The following is an 18,835-nucleotide window of genomic DNA, read 5'->3' on the forward strand; positions in this document are numbered from 1 at the left end:
GTGGAAACTGGAGAGAACAGTGATAAAGATGGGAATGAATCAAATAACTCCCCAATGTTATGAGTGTTTTTGCTGTTTTCAGTCTGACGGAGAACACATGCATTTTCAACACTGGCTGGACTTCTGATGCTTAAGGCAATAATTAGCCATAAGCAGAATTCTTTTATAAAAAAAAATTCTGCTTGTGACTTAAATTTAAGTGTTTATTAATGAGGCTAGAGATTAATACACTGAGTAGTTTTAAAAGTTAACGTGGCTAACCTCTATGAAATATTTAGAAAGACCAAAAAATATGAAAGACTAAACTGTATACTTACCAGAAGCTAATGTTTGTCCTGTTTTTGTTGTTTTGTTTTGTTGTTTTTTTATTTTTTCTAGGGGTATTGCTAGAAAACTTTCCAATCTGTAAAGAACTATTGATTCCTCCTGGGACACAAAACTATATGGTGCGGATGCGATTGTATGATGTCAACAAACGGCTGCTAAATTTGACCATAAGGATTGTATGTCTTGCTGAAGGTTCTCTAAAAATATTCATTTCAGCACCATATTGGTTAATCAATAAAACAGGTAAATTTTTAAAGTGTTTTGTTCCATAACTACAAAGGTGGAACTTGGAAGATTTCATGCAGAGTTTTTATTTTCTTTCTAGATAAACAGAGCTTTTTAAACACCACTTAATCTTTCCTGCAACTTTAATTCATCTTTTTTTTTTCAGTGCCAGCACCTCTTGTGTTGTGATTTGCAAATTACTTAGATGTTTTCATTGCTATATTGCAGATTTTTAAACGTGAGCTATGTAATAGACTTGATGTAACTGTAAATAAATCAGCATAGATTAGACTCCTGTTACAATTCTGGCTTTCAGTGACTGAAATGCCTTCTGTAAGCAACAAGTCTTGAACAATAAATTGCAGTTACGCTGTGTTAATGTCCATTGGCATTATCAGAGCTACAGGAGTTCTTTTTTTTGCTTGCAGCAGACTCCACGGCTCTCAGCTATAATAGTCTTAGCCCTTAAGCAGGTTAGACATAGAATGAGAAAGATCACATGCAGACTAATGGCTAACATTCCAACAGAAGTATTTTAGGTTGTTCTTTAATTTGAAGTAGTTTTTACCTTTCAAATCTTAAATTTGTGTAAAGGTTAAGTATAACTTGACAGGGGTTTTTTGTGTTTTCTTAAAGGCTTACCACTTATCTTCAGACAAGATAATGCAAAAACAGATGCTGCAGGTCAGTTTGAAGAGCATGAACTTGCTAGAAGTCTCAGCCCGCTTCTGTTCTGTTACGCTGATAAAGAACAGCCAAACTTGTAAGTAATACTGAGAGAAGAGTAGAGGGGAGGAACCTTAGAAAGTATGAAAGTAATCAGCAGAGAATTGGCTGCTGGTATATTAGTATAAATATCATTTAGGAAAAACCTTTCTTAAGATGACCTGTTACTTAGTTACTGAATACTGAAATAAGCATACTGAATCTTTCAGCGTTTCCTGCTGAAAACTCCTTAGATGGTTTTATTTTGTGTGTACTCATGCTTCTTTACCAAGGAAACCAAAAACCTGTTTGAAGAGAATTACCAAGTTGTGTGAATATCTGTTATCTCTAAAAACAATAACAAAATGGAAAAAAAATATCTGAACTCTGAATGTTAATAGCGTTGTAGCAGTCACTTAGTTGGAAGTCCACGTACAATAGCCTTATACGTGACACAGTCACTGAATCTTCACCCATCTGTTAAAAGAGCTTAGAACATCCAAAGAAAAATATGATCGAAATGCAGAATGAATTACTAAAGAGATTTATCATGGCTTCTGATACTGTTATATTAAAACAGAGGTGTTATTTTTGTATCTGGGTACACGTTTGATCATCAGCATTGTGTTGATATCTGATCCTTCATTTAAATGAGAAAATGTTTGTGTTTTCTTCTTACCCTAAGTTGTACAATGCGGGTTGGAAAAGGGATCCATCCTGAAGGTATGCCTGGCTGGTGCCAGGGTTTCTCTTTGGATGGTGGTAGTGGTGTCAGAGCCCTTAAAGTGATCCAACATGGAAACCGACCAGGCCTCATTTACAACATTGGTATGTGTTTATGGGAACATTGGAGAAATACTGTGGAACTTGCTAGGACATGTTGTCAGTGACACCAGAAACAGAAAAACTGCAGAAGGGAAACTTATATTGCTAAAGGTTTCTGAGGGTTCAGAGGAAAAGTATTAGACAAAAGATAGTATTCAAAATACAGATGTAACAGTTCTTAGAATTTTGTTAGCTTAAAAATCAGTTTTCAGTTATTGTTGCATTTCATCATTGAGTATTAATAACTGTATTTATGGACTGTTCTTTCAGCTTTTGTGTCTTCCTTCATATGCTACTTTTAAGTACATTACTTACTTTTAAGTAAGTACTTTTTAAAGTGCATTACTTACTTCTAAGTACATTAATTACACTTAATTACTGTCTCTGATTATTTTGAGTGTCTATATACTGCAAAAGTATAAAAAGATTTGAAGGATAATCTCTTTTTTTCTTGTAAATAATAGCTTTGTTTTTAATTTGTTTCTGTTCCAAGGTATTGATGTGAAAAAAGGCAGAGGTCGTTATATTGATACATGCATGGTAACATTTGCACCCCGTTACCTGCTAGATAATAAATCAACCTATAAGCTTGCCTTTGTTCAGCGGGAATTTGCCAGAGGCCAGGTAAGATGGTTCATTTATATTACTACAATACACGTAGTTAGTCACAGCATCTTCTAACCAGAAAGAATGCAAACGTTATACTTGAAAGTATTGTTGGCTGGTTATGACAGTCTTTATTATTATTCTAATTGTGATCATTTGCCTAACAGAGTAATTGCTGTGCTAATATTTAAAAGGTTTATAGATTAATATTGTATTTTTAACACCTATAGGATATTTGTTTACCAATTTCTATTACTAGGGAACATCCAATCCTGATGGCTATCTCTCCACACTTCCTGGTTCCAGCGTTGTGTTCCACTGGCCACGTAACGATTATGATCAACTCTTATGTGTGAGATTAATGGATGTCCCAAACTGCATTTGGTCTGGAGGATTTGAGGTCAACAAAAATAACTCATTCCATATTAATATGAGGTAGTTTATTATACAGAAATCTTCTGTAACATGCTTCCATTTTTTAACAGAAGCAGCTGTTTAACACTTACAACTGCAGTAAAACACATCAGAAACCTGCCTCTCATACACTTGTTCTTTCTTGTTCAGGGACACCCTGGGAAAATGCTACTTCTTAAGAGTAGAAATTACTCTTCAAGGAGCCACATATCACATTGCATTCAGTGACACAGATCAGTTACCACCACCTTTTCGCATAGACAATTTTTCCAAGGTAAGGGAGCAAAAAGTCATGATTCTGTTTTCTTTTACTAAAATGTATATCTTCCTTGCTTACATTTTGTTTTAGACACCTGACTTACTTGGTGTTTAAAATGAGAGGCATTACTGAGCTGAAAATAACAAATATGAGAGGTGAAGCAGCAAGTTCCATGTCAGTAATTATAAAAAATCAGAGAATTTTCTTTGCTTATTTTGCAGTAACTTACAAACTGCCTGGTGATCAGAGCAGGAGATAGAGCTCTTAATACTTACTGGTTGTTATTATGGATTTTGCTACTGAATTGCTAAATAAAACTAGGCAAGTCTCCTAACTTTGATTAGGAAGGTTTGAGATGCTACCATGGGATTAATGACATTTTGAACCAAAGATGATGGGTAAAAGCAAAGGTGATGTTTCTAGTCCCTTTGGGATTACCTTTGAGATTCAAATGGAAGAATGGGGTGAGGGAAGCGAGCTGAACATGTTTCAATGACCAACTCCTGAAAAATGGGTAAATGATAGTAAATAACTTGACTGATTAAGAATTTGTGTGAAACTAAATCCTCTTTCATAACTGTTACAGGTCCCAATTGTTTTTAATCAGCATGGTGTTGTCGAGCCAAGACTATACACTGAAGTGAAGCCTATGACCTCTCTAGATTATGCCTGGGATGAGCCTGTTCTACCACCTTTTATAATGCTGACAGTTAAAGGGGCTGGCTCCTCAGAAATTGTCTGTAGCATGAATGACTTCCAAGATAGCAAACAGCTTTATTATGAAAACTTCATTTATATTGCTGCTGCGTACACTTTCTCAGGGTAATTCTTTATATATTACATTAAAATATTTTGCATGTTTATGGTGTTGTAAGTTTTTACTCTCTTAATGATCGTCATTTTACACCTTTTGAAAGTATTTCAAATTCAACTAAACTTTTGTTGACCATCTAGCTAGCAGAAGAAATTCAGAAGTTAAAAATTCAGAAGTTGAGTCTGGCAGAGTCAGTAAACTGTGTATCTTATGTTATTTGGTTGTGATAACTTAGCTCTGTAGGTGCAACTTGTCAATGTTTATTTTCTCACATACTGAGGAAGATTTAGCATGTGGCATCTACTGTCAGCCCACTGTCTGATCTTAAAAGAGCAAGGATGTTTAATGTCATATTCAGGAACTTGATTTCATTTGGTGGATTAAGAACACTTCACTACAAGATGTACATGTTATGACATGCTTGTGATATTTCAGCTTGCACTTTATGTGCTGTTAAAAACAGCTATGGGAGAATGTAACATATTTTATTGATTTTCCCAGTATAAAGTAGGAAATTTTGTTTGGAATTCATCTGATCTCTCTGTGAAGCTGCTAGTTGTAGTGAGAAATGAAAACCCCTCTTAAGAGTGCAGTCAAATTGACAGCTTATGCCGATAATTTCAAAATTAACAAGAGGGAACAAAACAATATAAATGATTGTCTGGCTGTAGTGCAATTGTGAGCTTTCTTGGTTTGTTTTTGATACAGATCTAATTTAATCTAAAGAAGCAGCAGCTACTCTGACTAAACATGATGAAATTTTCTTGGTGTTCTAGTTTACAGGAGGCAAGCGTAAGGCCAGTTGCTTCAAACAGGGATGCTGCATATGCAGAGCTTGTCCTTGATGTTTCTCCAAAGACGCAGCGAGTTATACTGAAAAAGAAGGTACGAAGACACGTTTGATTTTTTTAAAATGCTGTTGCTGTGTGATGAAGTAAAATCAGGTGCTGGGAGAAGGAAAAAAGAAAAAAAAATCATGGTAACTTTTTAGGATGAAAATAGTTATAAATTTATAGTACTTGGTAGCAAAATAGAACAGTAATATTTGGTCTGTACTGCTGTGTTCATTTGAATCTTGATTTTTTTTTTTTTATGCAACAGGAGCCGGGAAAGCGATCCCAGCTTTGGAGAATGACTGGCACAGGAATGCTTTGCCATGAAGGTTCATCAGTTCCTCATAACCCCCATAAACCTTCTCCTAGGTCTGTGGAGTCTTGTATGATTTTAGATATTGCAGGTCTGGCAGCTGTCACAGATAACAGGTATTGGAAATACAATTTCTAATGAAACTGATGTAGATACTAACTATGTCTTTGCTTTTACATGATGTTCTCTGAATAAGAAAATAAATGATTCTGAAGGCTTTTGTAAGAGCTAGACTTTTATCTGTCCTCAGGAACAGCTTTTGTGACTTTGGTGTATTTTTAAAAGCATAATTAATGTCTTTTCAGCTGCAAATTGTTAAAACAGCACTTTAGAATTGAGATTAGGGAAGCGAACTTGAACAAAAACACAGGACTGAAACTGGGAAATTGGAATCATCTAAGTCTTGGTTGGCATGCTTTTGTTGTAGGTACGAGCCACTGATGCTGAGAAAGCCTGATCGACGGCGTAGTACCACCCAGACATGGAGCTTTCGTGATGGAAAGTTGACCTGTGGTATTCATGGACTTGTTGTCCAGGTCAGTGCTGCTCATACTCGAACTTGTTTTGACTGTTGCTGATGTAGATGACAGGAATTTGATCTTAGTATTGCAGAGAAGAAAAGCTTTGAACCCAAGGTCCAAGATGTCAATGAGACCAGACTTACATAAATAGCTTACATGTTTTAAATTGATGTTTGAAAGTTCTTATCAATTACAAATAAATAACCGTCTTACATCATTAAGTTGAAAGTAAAGCATTAGAGAATTAATAGTGTGAGATTGTTGAAAATAATCAGTATGATGATAAGTAGGGTCTTTATGTTCTCGTACATACCGAATTTGAAAATGCTGCTGAGTGTCAACTAATATCACTGGTGAAAGTCAGATTTGTGTGTACCCAGCGTTTCTCAGAATCATGGCTCTAATATTTCAATAACAAGAATTTAAAAAAAAAAAAAGTTCGAACTGTTTGCTCTTTTGTCACGTTCCAGGAAATGCTGACTTTCAGAAAATCAGCATTGGCAAACTACTTGATAATTCTGCCTGCTGATGTCAATTTGTAGGCACAGAAACCTGGATTGCTTTTATGAATTCTAGTACTAAATGTTAAAAGAATTTTGATGCTCATACTTTTAGTTATTTCTGCCATATTTATCCATCATTTACAAGCAAGTGGAATACATGATCCTGCATATTGTTGAAATAGCAAAATATACTTGTGATAAAATATATTATTTCTAGTGTTTTATTATGAAAAATAAATTATTTGCAAGCTACAGCAATGGAAATCAAACTCAATTCAGAGGAAAAAGTGCTTTCATAGTTAATATGTTAGCTCTGTGATGAAAGTGTGTCTTATGTGAACAATGAATCTGGAATGGATCTGTAAAGTAGAGGATGTTAGAAATATCACTTTGAAAGTTCTGTGGATAGGACATGTACGTTCTATTTAGCTTCTTTTTTTTGTTTCTAAATTCCTTATGACTTGTTTGTTTATTTTTCCAAAACACATGGTTCAGATACTTGTTCATTTTAAAACAAACCAGCAATGACTGAAAAGCAGCATCTCAGACATTTTGCTCACTTTCTCTGAAGGAATATAGGAAGGATACTAGTATACAGTATATATAGTAATAGTATAGTAAGGATATTAGTAATACAGTGTTTCTTTGCTACTTTTGATGATACGTTTCAATTCTAATATCAAAAAACAGAGATAAATATTGACTTAGGCCCATGACATTGGGTTGATCATTTTGTGATCAAATTACGGTAGCTTAGTAAGTTATTACCTGTCAGTTTGAGGTAAGAGGTAACCAAAAAAGCCCCACGTTACTGCATTAAGCTGTTGACTCAGTAAGAATTTAAATTCCTATCTTACCTGCAGATCCAGAGTTCATCTTTTAGGAACCTTTCTATCATGTTGAAAAAGTTTTGAGAAGGACTTGCGGTGTTTGATCATTATAGCTTAAGTGTCTGAACATGCAGGGGGAAATACTTAATTATTGATCTTGGCTATTTTTTCTAGCTGCCAAGCTGATAAAAGATGAGTTACTAGAAGACTAACTAGAGTACTTACTTACTTTGAAGAGTAAGAAATGTGTAATTTCCATCACTCCCAGACTACTCAGTCTGGGACTGAGTCTCAGACTACTTTCTTCTCCAATTGTCTGAAGAGGGGGAAGTAAAATACACTTTAATGTATATAAATAGTTATCTGAAGTCCTTACCTATCTTTTTCCTTTTCTTTACTTTTATTTCTTTCTCCAGGCAAAGGGAGGAGTATCAGGTCTTTACGATGGAGCAGAAGTTGTTCTTGGTCCTGACACTTCTCTTGAACTTTTGGAGCCAGTTCCACCTGAACAGCAGTTCATAAACCAGAAGATGAGGCCTGGGTCGGGAGTACTAGCTGTTAGAGTCATCCCAGATGGGCCAACTCGAGTTCTCCAGGTGAGAGTGAGAGTCCTTCATTAACTGGAATCTAGTTCCATAATTTACTTGTACTTGAAATACCTTTTTATGCATTGCATCTCTAAATCTAACAAAACGGTAATTTTGTAATGATGTGGAGGGGGGGAATATCATAAATAACTACGCTGAAAGTTTTTGTAATTCATTTTTTAAAATATAAAGTAGGATAATATGGCTATTATTTATGAATAGGAAAGTGATCATAGTGGTAATCTGATGTTTTGGTGTTGTTTTTTTTTTTTTATTAGATAACAGATTTTAACCAACGTAGAAATGATCGTTTATCTGGTGAAGGAGATGAATTTCCAGTTATGGAACAAGATCTGCGCAAGTTAAAAAATCCAAATATGGAGCAGGAATTAGAAGTAAGATATTATAACGAGTATCTATTTTATTTCTGTTAGCTTTTTTGGTCTATTTCAAGGGTTGGGTAGTGGGCTTTTTTGGTTTCAGTTGACAGTGGTTGTTGTTCATTTGCCTTTCCCCATGATAAACTCTTGCAACAAACCTGTAGATGTTCCTGCTAAAACACCTTATTCTTAGATACTGGGTTTAGAAATCTAAGCCCTCTTTATTTGAAGACTTAATCATCAAAAGCTGTTCAGCAGCTCTGGAGATAAGTTTAAAAAAATAACTTTTTTGGAGGAGTATGCACATTCAGTAGCACAGGTATGTTTTTTTCCTCTTCAAATACTCTTTTCTCAGGTGCTTGTGAGACTGGAAGGTGGAATAGGATTGTCTTTAGTCAACAAAGTCCCTGAAGAGCTGATATTTGCAAGCCTCACAAGAATTAATGTCCACTACACACAACTGTCAACAAGTCAGGTGCTAGAGCTCAGTGTGCAAGATGTACAGGTATTTGTCATATTGAAACAAATTTATTTGTTCATGGGTTTCCTGGAATTTTGAAAAATGTTTAGAGCTCTAAGATTTCAATTCCTGATTATCATAAATGTTTTGATCAGTATCAGTGTCTGTCTTTGATTATCCTCTACTTAATAATAGTTGAGATAATGATGTTTTGTGCTCCACACAGTTTATTTCCAACTGTTAGACAAGGTAGAATCTTTCTTTTTTTTTGTTAACAGGTCATATTGAAATTTTTCTCTTTACCTTTGTTTTCAATTCAGTCTTTCAAATTCAGAGTTAACAAGTTAAACCAAACACAGTGAAAACCTTTTCTTTACTAGAAAAACTCCTCTGAATTATTAGAATTCTGTTCACAATATGCGAAATTTCCGTGAGGTGTGTGTACTCTTGCAGACTACAAAAGATAAAGGGGTACTTACATGTATCAGTCAAACTTTTATCCAGGAGAAGGCTTACTCTACTGTTGATTTAATATTTTTGGCTGTGTTTTTAAAACACAAACAAGAAAACAGGACAGTGAACATACTGATTTTGCTACAGTTTTTGTTTCGTTTCTTGGTAGCTATAAACGTTTTCATAATGAAGGTTATTTCTGAGTATTCCGGGGGATGATCTTAGTAGTGATCAGTAACCCAGTATATTCAGTAGCTTCCTGACTCAAGGACCACTTGTTTCTGAAAGCTTTTAACTCAGTTAAAGAAACTTGATTTTACTGTTTATTGTCGGCTATTCTGATTTTGTTGTCTATCATATCCACACTGTAGGTAGACAACCAGCTTATTGGCACCACACGGCCTTTCATGCTCTTTCTGACGCCTAGGATGAGTGAGAATGAGCCTGTGGAGACTGGTCCTGCAGTGCAAGTAAATGCAATGAAATTTCCCAGTAAGAATGCGATGACTGATATATACAAGGTAAACAACAATCTTTTGTTTGTGCCATGCAAATATCAGTCTGTTTAAATGACCTTACTTGTTGCTAATTTTTACTAGTATCTGAATTAAATCATTCACTGAATTAATGCTGTGTTGTAAAGGACACTATATCCAACTTACCATGTTAATAGTGCTTGACGCTACAGTACAGTGATGGACAGGATGATTAAAAAAAAAATTAGACCACTGCTAGTTCATGTCCATGGCCTAACTTTTCAAGATAATTATTCTCACTTCAGAATTGGTAGGTACCATTACAACATAATGAACCCAAATATCTGTGCTGTGCTTCTCATGTCTTGTGTACAAGGTGATTACTTCTTTCTGATAAGCTGTCATCTTGCAGCATAAACCCTGTTTTCTGTACTGCAGCTATTAACGTTGTTTGGAATTTTATCCACCAACTGAAGTGTATGCATTGTGAGGACAAAATAGGGTTGGTTTATCAAGACCAATTTCGTTACTTGGAATCTTCATACGTGTTTTGACACACTTTTGAGTAACAGCTGATTTCAGCTTTGGAATCAGTTAAGCATCAGATTCTCATGTGTTGGTATTGACTAATGAAGCACAATACCTTCCAAAACAATCTAAAAATCAGAAGTTGTAGGTAACTTCCAGTGAAAAAAAAACACCAAAGACATTTGGAAGGTGAAAATCTCAACACAATTCCATTCCAGTGAAAACATTCTGTGAAGTAGAACACATTGTCCTATTTAATGGCTTGTACAGATAATATTTCTAGTATTAATACTGTAAACTGAAACTTGTTTATCTTTTCAGCATCTGATGATCACTGCTCGGAAGTTCACAGTTCAAATTGAGGAGAAACTGCTTCTGAAGCTGCTGAGTTTCTTTGGCTATGCTCAGTCTGAATCAGGTATAGTATAAAATTGCAAAGACTGGTTTTACAGTATGCATAGGTATGATCTTTGCATGTAAAGTAAGTTCAAAATGTCTGGCAAACTCTTAACTGCTTGGAAATGTCCACTGAACAGAAAGTTTGAAAGTTAATGTCTCAGTGGCCCTCACAAAGCTGTTTATGTGTATTGTGCTTGTTACAGTATTCAGGCAGTGACCCATGTAAAATGGCATTGTCCAATATGCAGTGGATGAGCCATACCTCTGGGGGAGGGAGTTCAATATTCATCATAAGCTCATGTATATAAATTGGTGAAAAGGTTTAAAAAAAAAAAAGTGTTATTAATTTAGCAAGCCACTTAGGAAACTAAGTTTAAATAAACCCTAGGCTAGATATCAGGTATCTGTTCATTTGTTCCTTGGTCAGTCCCTCATTCTCAGCTGAAGGAAGATTTTGGCTGTCTGACCCTACGGTTCTGATACCTATTACCCCTAGCTATAATTATAAAAACAAGTTTTGCTTTCATTCAGTGAAGCAAAGCAAAGCTCTTGAATCTTCTCAGCTCATAGATGTTGTTATAATCCTTCTATTGCAGTGCTTGTGTGTACTTTGGAAACTTTCTGAAATGTCTGTTTTGAGGTGGTAATTTAAAAAGTCACTTTTATTACACAGTAAGGGTATGTAAGAATATATAGTAAAATAAATTCCAGGAAAAAAAACAGTTTAGATATATTTCCATATGCGGGCAAGCCTACAAACAATGCGTAAGAGTGTAATGTCTTGCTAATTCATAGTATGTTCTTAATTGTCTTTAAAAAAATACAAGTATTACCTTTCCCAGTTTCACAGACAGAGCACTTAAAGACTTAAGCTTTGAAGTGATGAAGAAAATAAAGGTCCTGAATTTCGCTCTGTTTACTAGTCTGTCCTTTCGTTCAGTTTATGATACCTTTGCTTTTTTGTTTTTTATTTCCTTACTTACTGTACGCACTTGGTAGTTTATCTACTGATGCTGATGATGCCATCCAAGATTCAAACAAAATCTATTTTGTCATTTACATTCAACATACTTAATTGTTCAACCTGAGTTCTTAAGATTTTTGTCATCTTTCTTCATTCCTGTTAGTCAGTGTCAGCCAAATTTGACTCAGTCAGTATATAAATCAATCTATTGAGTGTCTTCTGCATAAGTATTTTTTCCATTTGGTAGTGATGATGAAAAACATCAATTGTTTTGTACGTATATTGATAGCAGGCCATATAAGGAAATATAAAGTAGAGAGAGGAAAACATTGTAAGATTGTGACTACTCAGTAGGAAGGAAACATTGCATAGTTAGGTTTGTATCACCTTGCTTCTATGTAATGACATATATTTGAAGCAAGATTAGAAGCTTAATTCAGACTGTGCATTTGGATAACTTATTTTTATCTAACTACAAATAAATTCAGGTTTTAGAAATGCAGGCAGATCTGAAAAAAAAAATCTTGAGCTTAAAAGGTCAAGTTCATGTCATAAGGCATGAATAATTTTGCTGGCTACACTAGCAATTGCACATACTTTTTATTTGTACAGAGAAATTGTAACTCCTTATGGAGTATGCATTCATAACTACATATATATTTAATCTATTCTGATTCCTGTGTTTCCTCTGGATGTAGAGGTTGAAAAGTATGATGAAAACCTCCATGAAAAGGTTGCTGAAAAAACTGGAGGACAAAAGCGATACTACTTTGAAAATCTCAAAATAAGCGTGCCTCAAATAAAGTTGAGCGTCTTCACTTCTAATAAGCTACCTTTGGATCTCAAGGTAAGCCAATGTATTCACAGAATATGCTTCCAAATAAAGTTTCTATCATAGAAGGAGAAAGAAACAGAAGCTTCTACTTACTGCTATTAATAGTCATGTACTCTTCCATTACTTAATTCCAGTAAATTTCACTATTTGCATCATTTCCAGTCTTGTCTGTAATATTCCTTCATTTCTGTTATTTCAATTGAAGCACAGCCAACTTCACCTAATAAGTTACTGCTTTACAGAGGACTTTAGTTACATTAATAGTAGTGTAAAGAGGCTTGAAGTGAATGACTAACATATGGGGTGGCTAAGGGTGGAGAACGATAAGTTACTGAACTTAGGGAACAAGAAAAAAAAGGGAAAAAAAAAAACACTTTGTGCACTTTGTGGTGACTTAGTGCACTGTTTCTCTATGGAGGGACTGAACTCCTGCCTTTTGAAAGCTGCATTTTCATAGAAATTTTGGACACTGACTAGGCCATTTTGTGCACTTGAAATTATGGGCATTAATATGTGCATGCTTTTAAAGAAGTTCAGTGTTGTGAAGTAAGTGTGTATCATGTAGTCTGACCAAGCTAACTCAGACAACATCAGTCCTGCACTCTTGTATTGCTTTGGCCAAATCTGTGTGCAACAGAGGACAATTCAATAGCAAGCTCTAATATTCCTTACCAGTCAGTGTCTTGAAAGTGTGAGATCTTGTACTTCAGCTTCACCATAAAAATGCTTACCAACCGATTATCTCTGAATTTGAGAGTGAAAACGGTGTTAGTGGTGAGTGCCTTTAAAAAACTAGTAATGTGCACTGTTTTTTGGATTTCTTACCACCTTTGGAAAAAGATACATCTTGGCAGCTGCTGGGAATGTTCCCAAGAGAAAACTTGGCATATACATTTTTTTGTAATAATAACAGTCACTGACTGTATTCTGTATGTTAACTTTCACAGAAGGAGTTCATTCAGTTTTGTAGCATGGGTGAGTTCAGGGTAGAAGTGAGAGAATAATCACAGTAGAGCCTTTGTGTCTCTCTAACAACCTCTAATGTTTCTGGAAGGCTTGGACATTGCTGTCTGGTAGCGTGGGGTAGACAGATTATTTTTATTAGGTACCACTATTAACAAAGTTGCCTTATATAATATCTGATAGTTAAACAGGAAATTACTTCCTACCAAAGTGAATAATGAGGGCTACTCTAGTTAGTCGTCCATTTACTGGAAAAATAAATAGGTCCTTTCTTACTTGCAAACTGAAGTCAGACATGTAATTTACCTTAATTGCCTGCAGATGGCAGAAAAACTCATACTACTTACTACCAAGCATGATTTAGTGATTAATGTAGAAAGATATAACAAGAATATCAGGCTTCTTGCCTTCTTCAGATTTTCTGATGTTGGCACTGTGCACGTTGTTATCAAGAACTGAAATAAAGTGATCTAGAAGAGAATAGTTCAGTTGGGGCCTTCAGAGATCCAGTCCAGCTGCCTGACCTCTTCAGGGCTAACCAAAAGCTACAGCAGATCAGTGAGGGAGTTGTCCAAATGCCTCTTGAACACTGGCTGGCACTGGGCATCAGCCACCTTTCTAGGGAGCCTGTTCCAGTGTTTGGCCACCATGGAATCTTAAACATGTTTTGAAATACAAACTTCAAGTTTAGGAAAAAGATTGCATCAGGAAGGGTGTTTAATTGCTGTCTAATTACTGAACAAATGCGGTTCTAATAATTTGATCATCATTTACAAGTAAAAGGTTTATGGAGTGATTGCCCTCTATCTAGATCAAAGCATTCACTACTCCAGCAGCTACAGATAAGCTATTGGCTTGTTACCTATTTAAAGATTAATTCATTTGGGTTCTCTGAATGAGAAGTAAAAAAAAAAAACATTAAGTAGCAATATTTTTTATTTAATTAGGCATTGAAGAGCACACTGGGATTTCCTCTAATCAGATTTGAAGATGCTGTGATTAATCTGGATCCTTTCACTAGGGTCCATCCATATGAAACTCGGGAGTTTATCATTAATGACATTCTGAAACACTTTCAAGAGGTAAGTGTTATACAGATTTTATTGGAGGAAAGGCTAAAATTCTCTTGACTGAGTTCTGTAGTGAGGATGGGGGGAACTCTTCCTTGACTATCAGGTATTTACTGTATAACTTTTTTTTTTTTTTTTTTTTAGTATAGTGAGATAGCATCACACATTTCTAGGATGCACTGCACTTTAAGATGAAACTGTTGATTGTACTGGTGCTTGTGTATTGTTTTATAGTATCTCTTCATTTTTAATCAATCTTGCTGGTGTTAATGTGATCCAGAGGTGATATTTCAACCTTTATATTGATTTTACAGGAGCTGCTCAGTCAGGCAGCAAGGATTCTGGGTTCTGTGGATTTCCTTGGCAACCCAATGGGTCTACTGAATGATGTTTCAGAAGGTGTTACTGGACTTATAAAATATGGCAATGTTGGTGGTCTCATCAGAAACGTCACGCATGGAGTATCAAATTCAGCTGCAAAGGTAACAATTATGATGTTAAAGTTTACTAAAACAGTAAGTTAAAAATAGGAAATAGAAAAGAATTATTTACCATCTTTAAATAGATTGCTTTATATCCTGTTATGTAAAAATTGCATTTGAAATGTAGATTTATTTATTTCATATGCTTATACATATACTTCAGGGATGCTGATAAACCTGCAGGAGGTGGTGAAACAACTCAATGCCTTATTGTTAATGTACATGCATTTTTCAGATTGAATGCAGTTGTGAGCAATATTTTAGTTCTGTGGTTCAAGTGTGGCATCATCTTATTGAAACCAGGGCTTTACGTGAATTGGAGTATTTAAAGGGTTATTTAGTATAACAAAAGTTATTAATTTATTTTGGGAAACTGATTAAGCTGACACAAATATGAATTGTTACGCAAACACCTGAGTTAATTTTTTTCTATACGATATAGCAACAAACTAAAGGATTCTTGGATTGCTATGCATTTATATTTAGCTTAATTCCAGAATCTGTGCATGGTGGACATTCTTTTGTCCTTCAGTAATGATTGAGAGAACACTATTGTATCAGTGCTATTAGTTGAAAATAACGGTCTTTGCTGCCTAAGAGAGGTATGATCTAAACACAGCAGCCAAAAATAGACAGTGGTTTAGATCATAGTCTATATTGTGCTTGATACTGAATGAACATATGTTGGCTTTATAGAAAAAAAATCTTGAGATATTTCTCATCAATTACGTGATTTGTCAACACATACTGAAAGTGAACTTTATGATTGTGGGTAGTAATGGAATAGTGTTTCCTTTTCATGAGGGCTTGTTATTAAAAGTAGTTTACGTGGTGCTCTAGTTCCTAAATGTAGGAGGTTTATGTGCATGGAGAATGATGGTATCAGGAGGGAGATGTAGCAAAGATGACATAAACCAAATTTGGTCAGTAAGGATTAAAAGTGCTATCTGTAACAGCAAGATCATTTAGCAATATAACAGTGTCTAGTTAATGTTGCATTTGTATGTTTGCAAGCAGGTGGCATTTAAGCATATAGTGGTTAATACAGCCAAGTGAAACACCAACAGTCAAAATCTGCCTTTCTCAGAAATGGTTGTCACACAATATACAGCAGTTACTCACAGAAAACCAAATGTTTTCCAGAGCTGTTCTGTAGACAGAATAATGGAGAAAAGAGAGATTAGTGATGATGCAGAATAAGACATGATGAAATGATTTAGTAATAACTGAAAAATAGAAAAAGGTTCTTGGTGTCGCCCTGGTGCGTTTGAGGGTGTGTGTGTGTCTTTTTGCTTGTGCAGTCTAGTTTTCCTGATACCATTGTAAATATGTGAAGATATTGTAATGCAGCTTATAAGCTTATATTCAAGAAATTGGGGGACAAGAAGTAAAACATCCTTCCAAAATTATCCTTGTGCTTTCACCTAAAAAAATATAGCGTGTAGGTAACTAATAAGAGAGATTTTTTCTTTCTCCCATTACCCAAAGAATGATAAGAATAGTCAAGGAAAATAAACATTGAATGGATGAAATTTGATTGTATTCCGGGATATAAATAAAACCTGTTCGTAGTAATAAAGCTACTCCTCCAGTACATGAATTTAACTTAGAACCAAAACTTTAAAGCATTCTAGAGCTGTGAAATGTGGTGACTTTAAGATATATGCCAGTTTCATTTTTCACTTAATGTTTACTGCTGTATTTCCGAGTTAGGACAACAGCTTCGTAGGACTATATGTGAGTTTCAATCCTTTCTTCATAAGTATGTATTTCCTGACAGATATGTTACAGGAAAGTGAAAATTCTTTCCTATTATTTTCATTTTCCAGACTGGTAAGTGTGTTTATGTTGGTTCATCCTTTCACAGCCTATTCCATTTCTTTGTATACATGAAAATCTACTTTCTTCCCTGTAGTAGTGGGAAAAGGTAATTCAGAAGATGAGAAAGGTGAGATGTAGAATTTACATAATTACAGATAACTCAGGACTAATATTATCGGACCTAGTTAAATGCCATGGAGATCCTCAGTCCATCACCAAGTGCATAGTGGTGAGTACATCTAACCCAGACAGTTGAACTATGAGGAAAGATGACATATACATTCTCTAATACAATTGCCTTGTTCCCAGGTTAGCCCGTTAGGACCTTTACAAAGACTTAAAATGAAATAACATGTTGCTGATATTCCTGTCTTAATCCCATCTTAATCTCTTTTTGAGATTCACTACAGAACATTTTAAATGTGTAGCTAAGAGGTCTTAAAACATTATGCTGTTTTCTTACTATCAGCACTGCTAATACATGTTCATCCAAGCAATCGGGTAGAATACTTACTGAGCTTCTGGAATGCAGTATCCATCTGCACAAACGAGTGCTTTTGTCCATGCTTTCTACTCATAGTTCTAGTCTCTTGTGGCCCATCCACTCCACCCAATAGAGTATGTTTCTTTAGAGTTTCCTTTCTATAAAGTGTTGTTTCCTCATTGCAATCACATCTGTAGCAACAGACTCATAAATCTTTCTTTAAAAGGCACGAGCCTTCCTACATTTCCCACAAGGGCAAGGTCATTCTTTGAACTTTGGAGTCATTTGTAACCAAGGGTTTTGTGAAGGAAGACTTTCAAAGGCAGAAGGGCAGTTGGATGCTGAACTCCTCTCAAAATTCAACAGGAGCTGACTGTCTGCTTCCCGTTTATACCTTTGAAAATCACCCCATGGACTATTTATCTGTCTTCCCAGGTATTGTTTTTTCTCCTTGATATATCCAAAATGTCTGAGGTGCAAGTCTCACGCAGTTGCCTTTTAAAAATCTTTTTGTATCAATTATATATCTGTCCTCTCAGAACAAGTGAATTCTTTCCCTTAGGAAGGCTTAACAGCACATTATGGGAGCTCATGGCTTACTCTTCCAAATATTCTGCTACACGGAAGATAATCATAAAGAAGTCTCAAATAATAAGGATTGATTTGTTTGTATGTTTTACACTGCACTTAGTTTTCTAGCAGATTTAGATGCCTAAACCAGGAGTCTCCATATGATACGAAGTTGACATTTCAGGTACAACTTGTGACATGCTATGTCCATGGTATGTTGTAGAACTTGACTTTCTGCTCTACCACATATATGCCTTATGCTTGTTAAGTTTTGGTAAAGAACAAAATGGGGGAGAGGAGTGTATAATTCCAGTTACTCAAGAAAAACGTAACTGAAAAAATAGATCATTTTCATCTTGCTCCCTTGTTGCTTTCTGTAGGGAAAGCACTATTAAGTATCCTAGAGGTCCTTGTCTATTGCACCTTATTCTGCAGAGCTGGTAACTGAAGTAGTCAAAACTAGATAAGCCTCTGTTCTGCGTATAAATTGATGGCTGGAAAAAAAATCATTTTTGGTTGTTTTGTGTGCCTGAGTTTGAAGTGTCTTAAACAAAAGTCTACACAAGAGTTTAAGATGAGTTAGATTTAAGGTGTGAATGGATAGATAGATAAATAAACTTAAAGACTGTAATCATCACGTTAAATCTAACACTGCACGACTGAATTGAAAAGTAAGCTATTTGAGTTGTATCTGGTTTTGTAATTTTATTGCTTTTCTATTTTATAGTTCTGTTGATTATTCCTGTAATGGCTTTTCCATGCATTTCAGAACATGCAGTGGGTAATGCCTTCTTTCAAGTGGATAGCTGCAGCATATTTAGGTTGGCACAAAACCTTAGGTTAAATAAAGTTCACTACGGAGAGTTTTGTAGTTTTTATCCCTTGGAGACTCAAAGTTCTGTATTTTAAAAAGTTCTTTGATCCTAAATATAGACACCTGAGGGAATTTCATTCCCTCTGAATGAAGATTTCTATAGTTGCCATATGCGTAGAAATGTCTTGAATTCTTGGCATTCACCCTTTATTTCCCCCTTTAGGCATGATAGTTCTAAATCCTAAGTTATTCCTGTTTCAGAGGTGTTTCAATTAGAATTGGATATTGAACGCTGAGTTACTGTCTGAAGAAAAATGTTCCATAGCTTATATACTCTGAATGGAAAATTAAGCATGGCTGAACCTATTGCTGGC

At 35.3% G+C, this 18,835-nt stretch overlaps 1 protein-coding gene across 1 annotated transcript in view; it reads left to right on the plus strand.

Moving 5' to 3' along the window:
• VPS13D (vacuolar protein sorting 13 homolog D) overlaps nt 1-18,835 on the plus strand; it is a 103,123-nt gene that overhangs the window by 50,344 nt on the left and 33,944 nt on the right. The window contains exons 48-65 of the mRNA XM_035557564.2: nt 379-570; nt 1,189-1,315; nt 1,943-2,085; nt 2,576-2,706; nt 2,948-3,123; nt 3,253-3,376; nt 3,948-4,183; nt 4,952-5,060; nt 5,277-5,437; nt 5,749-5,857; nt 7,592-7,771; nt 8,041-8,157; nt 8,498-8,647; nt 9,427-9,576; nt 10,381-10,477; nt 12,121-12,269; nt 14,168-14,302; nt 14,605-14,772. Coding sequence (XP_035413457.1) covers nt 379-570; nt 1,189-1,315; nt 1,943-2,085; nt 2,576-2,706; nt 2,948-3,123; nt 3,253-3,376; nt 3,948-4,183; nt 4,952-5,060; nt 5,277-5,437; nt 5,749-5,857; nt 7,592-7,771; nt 8,041-8,157; nt 8,498-8,647; nt 9,427-9,576; nt 10,381-10,477; nt 12,121-12,269; nt 14,168-14,302; nt 14,605-14,772 — 2,654 coding nt within the window. The remainder of the gene's footprint in view (nt 1-378; nt 571-1,188; nt 1,316-1,942; nt 2,086-2,575; nt 2,707-2,947; nt 3,124-3,252; nt 3,377-3,947; nt 4,184-4,951; nt 5,061-5,276; nt 5,438-5,748; nt 5,858-7,591; nt 7,772-8,040; nt 8,158-8,497; nt 8,648-9,426; nt 9,577-10,380; nt 10,478-12,120; nt 12,270-14,167; nt 14,303-14,604; nt 14,773-18,835) is intronic.

This window comes from Cygnus atratus, chromosome 21, assembly GCF_013377495.2.
Source record: "Cygnus atratus isolate AKBS03 ecotype Queensland, Australia chromosome 21, CAtr_DNAZoo_HiC_assembly, whole genome shotgun sequence".
In the NCBI taxonomy this organism is placed as follows: Eukaryota; Metazoa; Chordata; class Aves; order Anseriformes; family Anatidae; genus Cygnus; species Cygnus atratus.